The sequence below is a fragment of the Pteronotus mesoamericanus genome, unplaced genomic scaffold (genome assembly GCF_021234165.1).
Source record: "Pteronotus mesoamericanus isolate MK-2021 breed Mesoamerican mustached bat unplaced genomic scaffold, CSHL_Meso_final contig_56, whole genome shotgun sequence".
In the NCBI taxonomy this organism is placed as follows: Eukaryota; Metazoa; Chordata; class Mammalia; order Chiroptera; family Mormoopidae; genus Pteronotus; species Pteronotus mesoamericanus.
This window is the reverse complement of record NW_026555201.1, coordinates 1,244,036-1,253,284: the sequence shown is the minus strand read 5'-3', so window position 1 is coordinate 1,253,284 and position 9,249 is coordinate 1,244,036. Positions and strand designations below refer to the sequence as shown.

General features: G+C 56.5%; 1 protein-coding gene across 2 annotated transcripts; it reads right to left on the bottom strand.

Annotated features, from left to right (window-relative positions):
• Positions 1-138: 138 nt before the first annotated feature.
• Positions 139-9,126, bottom strand: MBD6 (methyl-CpG binding domain protein 6). Of its 2 annotated transcripts, none has more exons than XM_054579994.1 (13): positions 9,091-9,126; positions 6,086-6,149; positions 5,782-5,918; positions 5,381-5,483; positions 5,075-5,237; positions 3,807-4,859; positions 2,968-3,629; positions 2,539-2,692; positions 2,192-2,361; positions 1,649-2,062; positions 1,516-1,568; positions 1,232-1,295; positions 139-1,103 (listed from the first exon to the last, which is right to left on the bottom strand). In XM_054579994.1, the coding sequence occupies exons 3-13, from the start codon at positions 5,892-5,894 to the stop codon at positions 1,029-1,031; spliced, it is 3,024 nt and encodes a 1,007-aa protein (XP_054435969.1). In that variant the 5' UTR covers positions 5,895-5,918; positions 6,086-6,149; positions 9,091-9,126; the 3' UTR covers positions 139-1,028. The 2 variants fall into 2 exon arrangements, with proteins under 2 accessions (XP_054435969.1, XP_054435968.1); XM_054579993.1 differs by lacking the exon at positions 9,091-9,126 and adding an exon at positions 7,167-7,346.
• Between the last annotated feature and the right edge of the window lie 123 nt (positions 9,127-9,249).

Below are 9,249 nucleotides of genomic sequence, written 5' to 3'. Positions count from 1 at the left end.
GGCAGCACTGAGAGACATTCATAGCGTAATAGGCAGTCTAAGCTACTCTACTAGAAGAGGATTTAAATTATAACCTGTTCGTACCAAAGAACTAAGGAAAAAATGAGTACAGAGTCAGAGCCAGAGTTTCAAAATATTCTCATCTGTTAAATTAAGAGTGTCTCCCATAGAAAAGCAGTGGAGGCCCCACAGGGCAAGTACAAAACAGAATTAAAACTCCCAAGGGTCTTGTCTTTACAAAAGAAAAGGCAGGAGGCAGCCCCTGGACAGCTGGTCATGCTGGCCGCTCCGGTTGGACCATGTTGCATAATCCTCAGTCACATCATCACAATGTCTCTGAGCATTTTGATCGGGGGGAGGGGGGGAAGAAGGGGCAGTGTAGTGTGTATGGGAGGAGAGTCCCAGAGGGCTCTCTTTGCCCCCTTACCCCCTTTTTCTATCCCAGAGGAAAGTAGATGGAAGCTGGATACACCTTGAAATGAGGCTATGTGTTTCAAACCTGGGGACAGGGGTAAGAGGGGATCTGTGCTTTGAGCAACCTGAGCCAGAGACAGAGGGGTGTTGGAGGGGTGAGGGAGGATGCATGATGCTTATTGCTTTGTACCTTTCACTGGGAAGGAGGGCAGCCGCCAACAGTAGCTCACAGGTTTGTAAACTGAGCCTGCTGGCTTCAAGAAGGGAGGCAATGAAGTCGAATTAAATATAAAAGTCATTTGTGCAAAAATAACTTAAACAAATAAAAGACCTGGGGAAGGGGTTGTTCCCCTTAGCCTAGTGGGGAGCGGGCCATATACCATTTCCCCCCCAAGGCCTTTTCAGTGACATGGCTTTGGGGGGGAGGGGTTGAGCTTCCCTACCCCCTGCAATGGCTCAGGATGGGATTGTAGGGGAAGGGCTTGCATTTGTGCTCTGAGTGGGGAGTAGTGCCCCCACCCACTGTCCACAGGTGCAGGTGGCTGGCAGGGGCTCCCAAGGCTCAGCACTCAGCTTTCCCCAATCAGGGTCAGATCCAGCTCCAGGTATGGCTGCTATGGGGCCAGTTTCCTCCTCTTGTTTTTGGCAGGACGGCCAGGGCGGGCCCGGGGAGTCAGAGGGACAGCCGCCTATACAAGAGGGAAAGGTGAAAGAAGTAATCAAACAGCTAGGTATCAAGAAGTCTTACTTTTCTCCCCCTCCCTCTAACCCCCTTTTCCTCCTGCATCCTCTCCTTTCCACCCACTGACACACTTACTCGGGTTGTGGGGCTGGGGTCCAAGGTAACGTCCTGGCGGGAGCTATTGCTGTTCCGGGTGGGGCTGCAATAAGGGGCACAGATGATCAGGAACACCTCCCCAAGCACCAGGTGAATGTCAAGAGTTTGGGTGGGAAACTTTCTACATTTGGACAGTAAAGCCATGATATTCTTATTCACATTTAAGTATTTGCCCTTTTGAAAGCCAAGCTACTCTTTAGTCATTTCTATAAACCCAGTAAGAAGTGAGGAAAGGCCAGGATTGTGGTGGGCCCAACACTCACTTGTATTTTCTCCTCCGGCCACGACGAGACTTTCTGACTACCCCTGGGGGCACCTGAGAAAAGATGGACTGTGTGTGCAGGGAAAGTTAGGGAAATGCACCATGGCTGCACCGTGCGGTCACTCTGCACTTACCTTAAGGTCCTCAGAATGGGGCCCAGGAGGGGATGGATCCTTGGGCTCATCACCCCCTTCAGCCAACTCCCCATTATGCTGCCAGTGGTGGGTCCTTTTTGGGGACCGTTCCATTTGTCCATTGAAGCCACCACGTGCCCCCCACTTGAGGGCTAGTCGGCCAGGCTCCCGCCGGCTGCCAGGCTTTCGACCCCGGCCTGGCCTGGCCTCACCATTAATGCCCCTAAGTCCCCCTCCTCCCCTCCGGCCCCGTTTCCCTGACCCCCTCCCAGTGAGCAGCTCAGAGACTGGGGGGTCGGGAGAACTGTGGGGCGGGGCTAAGGCACTGAGGGGAGGCCGGGCAGGCTCTGGTTCCAGGGCTGAGGTGGGGCTCTCGGGGGGCAGACAGGGGGCTTCTGGCTGCTCTGGAGGGATCTGCAGGCCAAAAAATAAATAAATAAATAAATCTCAGTTTCAAATATAGTCCCTCTGCTTTTTAACTCACAATGCCCAGCTTTCCAGTTTGGGAAAAAATTCCTGACAAACATACCCCCAAACCCTCACCTGGAGACTCTGTAGCAGGCAGGCGAGGGGACTAGAAGCCTCTGAGAGGGGCGGAGGAGCTCCCCCCCCAGGGAGGAGCTGCAACCCCAGCTGGCCAGAGAGAAGAGAGCCAGGAGGCTGCAACAGGCTGGGGAGGGTTCCAGGGCTGCTGGTCAGCGAAGATAGGTCACCTGTTGAATTATAAAGTCAAGGGTCTTCCTGGGCAAATCAATTAAGCTGAGCAAACCCTATTATTCTTGGGCTTTACCCAGAGGTCAAAGACTTTCTTCCCCAGTTCATCCAGCTGCTACTTCCAAGTTTTATTGCTTCCTTTCTTCTCTTTCACACCAGTTTACCCTCAGACTTACCCAGCAGGCTGGCACTCAGCAGAGGGCTAAGGAGTTGGGGGGGTCTCCCTGAGTTGGAGGGGGCCTTGCCCAGAGAGGAGGCTCCCAGGTCAGTAGTTGCCGTGGTGACACTGGAGGTAGGTGGTCCAGGTTGGGGGGCACTCAGGACACAGGGCTAAGGATAAAGAATGGTTGTAACACATGTGTAAAGTATCCCATACATGTGTAATACTTTCACATATCTAATCTCACTGAAGCCTCATGTGACGTAGGTCACACTTATTAAATACAGACCCAGTTCTCACAGCTGTCCTACCCCTAGCCAAGCACTAAGCCCTTCTCAAAGGCCCCGAGGAAGAGCTCACCATAAAACCAAAAGCCTTTGATTCCCAGCTCCCATCTTTGATTCTACCTCTTGTTCTGCCCCACCCAATCACCCCCTATCCTCACCTGGGGGGGTGTCCCCGAAGGGGGATCCAGGCTGGCAGCCAGCAGCGCAGAATTTAAAGCTATGAGGGTAGGGGGGGCTGAAAGTGGGGGAAACAGTAGCGGGGGCAGGTCTCCCAAACCTGAAAATGTCTCCCCACTTGGACCTCCAGCTCCCTCTGTAGATCCCTCCCCATCCCCAGCTGTGGGGCCCAGGGCCAACAGAGGCAGGAAAGAGGCAAGGAGGTTGCTAGGAGGTGCAGAAGGGGGTGGAAGAAGGTCTGAAGGGGGTGGTGGAAGCAGGGAAGCCACCAAAAGCGAAGGCCCTTCAGGCTCGCCTGGGGCTAGAGGAGGGCCAGGTCCCCCTGGCGGGGGTAGCAGGGGCTCAGGGGGAGGTTGTCCCCCTCCCCCAGCCAGCATGCCAAATAAACTGTGGCTGAGCAATGGAGAAGGTGGAGGCTGCCCCAGACTCAGAGGGAGAGGCAAGGCCCCTAGCATCCCTGGGAAGCCGGCTCCACTCAGTGCCAGGCCCTGCTCAGGGCTGGGGAAAGGGAAAGCCTCTCCACCAGCCAGGGGAGGCAGAGGGCAGGCAGGGCCCGCCCCCATCCCAAGCCCTTCAGATGGGCTTTGAAGTACAGGACTGGGGACTAGAGGGGCTTTGGAGGCAGCTGGTGGGGCAGGGGCACCTGCAAAGGAAAAGAGAGATTCAGCTCAAGGGAGGCTCTTTCTCCCAGTGTCCAAATAACCCAACCTCCCTGCCCCTAACCCAGAAAACCACCAAAGAGCTCTAAACTCTCCCCTAAATGCCTTCGCTCTCTTTTCACCCCAGAAGAGGAGGAGCTCCTCCACACTCACTCACATACCTGGCACACTGCTGAGGCTGCCACTGGCGGTCCCAGGCAGGGAGGGCAGAATGGGGTGCCTGGGCTGGGGAGGGCTCCCTGAGGAGAGGGTTGGGGGAGGAGGAAGGTGTGCATCTGACCCCAAAAGGTTAAAGCTTCCATCAGAGTGGGAAGGGCCAGGTGTGGGGAGTCCCAGAAGGGACAGCACAGAAGGGAGAATCGGTTGGGATGGCTCAGGGAGAGAAAAGGGTTGGGGGGCAGGAGCAGGGGCACGAGGACGGCTCCGCCTAGGGGCTTGAGGGCCCCCCCCCTCTAGCAATCGCAATACCGTTGGGGGCCTGCGGGGACGGCGCTGAGTGGGACGGGGTGATGATGAGTGGGAAGCTGAGGGCGCCTGGGCACAGGGCCTTCGGCCCTGTAAAGTGCTGGCAGGGGGCAGCGGGGGACGCTGTGCCTTGGCCGCTGCAGAGAGTAGGCTGCTAGCAAGGAAAGGGGGTGCCCCAGGTCCTTCTACCGTGGGGGTCCCTCCAAGGGGTCCCAGGACCAGGGGCAGGTGCATAGTGGCTGAAGACACTGGTGGCTGAGTGGTGGGGCCAGGGGGGCCAGGGAGGACAGGGAGATTATTGCTTGGGGGCAAAGGAGGGGGTGTTAAGGCATCACTACAGTGGAAGAGAGGAGGGTCTGAAGGTGGTGAGGAGGAGGCATGGGAGGCTGGAAGAGAGCCCAGGTCAAGGGGTACCAGGCTGGATCGGAGGGCAGCTCCCCAGTTGTATGAGGGGGCATTGAGGCTAATGGCAGGTGGAGGAGGTGGAGCTGGAGAAGGAGCGTTGCCCCTTGGGAGGAAACAGGGGCTGCTGCTGCCTCCAGAGGGGATTGGGTCAGGGAGCCTTGGCGGTGGGAAGAGCCCCCCAGGGCCTGCTAGAGGGGGGAAGGCCTGTGGAATTGAGGGTGGTTCTGGGGGGAGGGAGCCAGGGCCCCCATTAAGTGGAGTTGTAGGAGGGACAAGACAGGGAGGGCGGGCAGTGGGGGGCCCTGGGGACACAGTGTGGAACATTTGGGGGCTCGCTCCCTCTCCTGCAATAAACAAGAAATAATGGGTTAGCCGTAGTTCCCCTTCCAAGAACTTTCCTTTGTCTTCATAAATTCCCAACCTACCTGTTGCCCTCCTCTCACCAAGTAGCTCCCCAATCCACCCTTCTTCTTGCTCCCTCTTATAAAGCTCCTCCCACCATTCCTCTTCCAGGCCCCTTAAGTTGTCCTCAGTCTTCTGCAAACTGGAGAAGACTCACCAGGAGAAGAGTGTGAGCAGGTGGTCTCCATGCTGCGGTACAAGGTTGCCATAGCAACAGCTTTCCGGCGGTGGTTGCACAGCTTGGTCATATCCTCCTCTGATGCTGGCCCCACCCCAGCCCCACCCAGGGTCACCGGGGCCAAAGGGTCAAAGTTGAAAACCTGTAAGGTAGAAAGCATGGACAGGGACCCTGAGGGGGTGGAAGCTATAACAAAGGCTACCGACCCTGGGCAGTGATTTGCATTAAGTCTCTAAGCTTATCCCTGTACTTTCTGGCAGGCCTCATCACTCTGATCACTCTGACCTTGGGGACATTGAGTGGACACTCCAGACCGCACTTGCAGGTCCCATCACTGAGGAGGTAGCTCCGGGTTTGCTCCAAGGAAGACAGCTCTGTGCCACTTGGGCTGGAAAAGGACAGGATTAGAGAATGGGATTAGTTGACACTGAATCAGAAGACGTTCCTAAATGACAGTTCTTTAATCAAAGACCTTCCTAGAAAGGGCAGAGAGTAAGGTATGTAGAAAGAGACAAAAATAAAGAGAACAGATTCAGAGACAGACAGCAAAAAGGTTGAGAATGGAAGGAGGAACAGGAAAGCAACAGGGTACCAGAGACCTGAGTTTTGAGAGATGGGGTGGGAGAGAAAAAGCAAGAAACTGAAGGGCCTAGGAATAGAACTCAGGAACTTTGAGGATCTTGTACCTGATATAGAGCACAGCACCCTCTCGAACACAGCGCTGCCAGCCGATTGGGACAGATGTGGCCACAGGGCCTCCAGCTCTGTCTGCTCCACTGCTCTCATTGCCCCCATTCATTGTGTGTAATCAGCTCCCACGTGCCTGATAACACATCCATGTGGGCATTAGGATTCAAATGGGTTGGGTACCTGAGGGAGTACTCCACGAAGGCACAGGTTGTGGGGAGACCGAAGAGAACCCAAGGGTAAGGGGAAACCCTCAGAGAGCTGGGAGAAAGGGGGAGCCCTCTAACATCCCATCATGGCTACCTGAACATCTCTGCAAACATTGTGGGGTCCAGTCTAAAGCCGGGGCCGCCGGCTTAGCCCACACCTGCAAGACAGAAGAGAGAAGAGACTGTCAGGAATCTGTCCAACTCAGGAGAGCTCCACAGTTCAAGATACTCTCAAGGGAAAGATCCTTAATGAAGTAAGTGCCCATAAAAATCTCAGGGATATGCTAGCTGAGTCCACAACCAACCTTTACATGTGCAGTCCTTAGGGGCCAGAGAGTCAAAGCCTCAACTTTCAAGGACCTAGGAATCACAGCCCAATCCCTACAGATATAACGAGCTGGATCCTTTTGTCCCATCAGGGACAGAAGACTTCACCCAGGAGTGTGGGCAAATTCCCATAATGCCAGGCCACTAGGAAGTTTCCCAGAGAGTCTGGTCGCTGCTGTTCCCGTTCCCCCAGAGAAATCATATAAAACGTACAGATTGCCCCACAGGTCACCAAGCCATTGCCCAACTGCCTGCTTGGGTGGTACCAACAGAACTGGCCCCCCGCCCATGCTGATCTGGTTCATTTTGGTGTTCTTAAGCCTGGAATCACAGCTCTTGTCTTCTCCCAGGATCCTGAGAAGCTCCTAATTTTCCCCCAAGCCTAAAGCAAGGGGATTCAACACCTCCTATCTCAAACACTTCAAATTAACTCCATCAAGGATTCTCCTCTAATATGTGGGGCCGCCCCTGAAACCTGCAAGTATCCTCCCCAACCTCACCATCGCTCTCCCCCCGACACTGGCGGCTTCAAAACTTTCCCTCTCATAACAAGGCGCCCTGTCACCCAGACTGCTTCCCTTAGCTTGGGGAGGAGGGGAAGACGCACGAAGTAGGAAGGAACTTGGGGAGAGGGCGGGCGGAGGGTGGGCAAGGCACTGAAGGGAGGGAGGTGAAGAAGGCAAAAGTCAAGCAGTTAAGAGGGGAAAACCGTGGGGGCAGGTTAGGGCGGGGGAGTGGGGATGGGGCCAGGGAAAGGGGCCGAGAGGACGCGAAAGGGGCAGAGGGTAGGGACTGGAGGGGAGGGGAGGGGGAGGGGCGAGGTGGGGGGGGCCGGGCCCTGCACTCACCGCGGCCCATGGTTCGGCCGGCCCCGCCCTGCGCAGTCGCGGCCCAGAGGGTGAGTGGGAGGGAGTGGGAGGAGGGTCGGTGGAGCCCGAGCCTCCGGTACGGCCCCAGCCGGTCCTAGCAGGAAGCGCCGCCGCCGCCGCCGCGGATCACCGAGCGGCCTCCCGCGCATGCGCCATGGGGGCCAGGGGCAGCCCTGGGGATTCCGTTCCCAGAAGGCACCGCGCAGGCTGCTACCGCCGCCGTCGTCGCCGCCGCCGCCGCCGCCGCCGCCGCCGCCACCGCCGCCGCCGCCCGGACGGGAGAGGGGCGGGGCCGGGCCCCCGCCCAGTGGACAACGAAGAGCCAACAGGAGGGGCCGCAGTGCGCATGCGGGAGCGCGCCTACCCCTCCCCCACAACTCCCCATTAATCCCCAAGAGAACAAACACCCCACGCGGCCCCCCCCCGCGCCCCGCCCTCCGCGGAAGGATCTGAGCCTCTTCCCAGACCACTGGTGGCCAATCCCAGCTTTCCCCGGGGAAGAAGCCTTTGCAAAGCTACACTGTGTTGGGGGAGCCAGGAATGCCCGGTCCGGGAGGGGCCAGCCCCCAAAGATGAAAGTCGCGACTTGCCCTGCCCTGCCCCAAAGGCTTCCCGAGTTCTGTGCTGGGTGGGACTTGACCCACCTCCCTAGGTCAGCATGTCACAACACGACCTCGGCCTGTCAAGTCACATGACCTCTGCCTGTCACTGACAATCTGGTCTTGTCTTTGAACCAGGAGAGCTCATCTGGTCCAACCCACTGCCAGCCCCACTTACAGAGGGGAAAGGGAGGTCTGGAGCACTGGACAAGGCCTGACCCAGGGCCTGTCACTATCAGATCACCACGTATACCAGCCACCCAGCTACACCAGCCTTCTGACAGTTTCTACTTAGACAAACTGTGGCTGTCCTCATGATGCTATGACAGGATCTGTAAAAGACTACCACATGGCCTCTGTTTTCTACCTAAAAGGAAATATACTTTGCATTTTACATGGTGTCTTTCACTTTTATTTACAAACAAAACGTTGAGGCACAGAGATTATTAGATGGCTGGACTGGGATTCCTGGGCAAGTGAGGGGCAGCTGAAGCTAGAATCTGACCTCCCCTGACAACCTCAAGGCCGTCGTGCGCTGAAGTGCACACAGCAAGGCTCTGCTGTAGCCCAAACACCTAGGAGGCAGGAGGCCTATGCCCAGCTCCTCAGATCAGGGAGTCACAGGACTTACTGTCTCGTTCAGTGAAAAGGGTGGGTCTTGGTCTTTGGTGAAAAACACCAGAGCACCATTAGGGGAGATGAGTGGGGAAACAGAATCTGGCCTACCAGGAAAAAAGAACATGAATTCTGGCGTGCTGAGGACTCATAAAAAGATGCTCTTCTGAAAGGATCTGATAATGACTACCAAAAGGATTCAAGTACCTCTGGTCCCCTTTTTAGGCAGTTAGGAGGTTAAAAGATAAGGCCCCTTTAAGACTCGAGATATAGAAAATCTTGGCGGATGGATGCAAACTTTCAAAGCAGGGAGGTTTAAAAGACTTTGTGCCCATTATTAGCTGGGAGGGGGCCAAGAAAAATGGGATCTTTATGGAGGAGGTAAAACGGGGGCTAATGCCAGGTGGGCGGACCAAAAGCTCCTGAAGAAGACAAGCTACAATGAGGTTTCTTTCGTCAGCCTATAGGGCAGCCAAGGTTGCTAGCCGTTGGGGCCGTTGGGTGCTGGGAGCCGGTGCCCCGCCTTCTCTCCTCTACTCCCCCCCCGCCCCGCACCTCCCACCACCCTCGTAGTCCCCTGCGCTTGCGCGCGCAGACACTGGTTGCCAAACATTGCATCATCCCCGCCCCCCTTTCCTCCCCTCCCCCCTCCAGCTCTCCCCGTCCGCGCGCGCGCATGACTCACTCACCTCCTCCGCGGATCCTCGTGACCCAAAGCCACTTCCGGGTCCAACAAGACAACGACCCCCAATAAAGAGGGAGCGATGGGGGCGTGCCGCGGGGATCCTGAGTGGCGGTTGTAAGGCATGAGGCGGGGCCAACTTCGGCGTGCCGCTTTCTTATTGGTT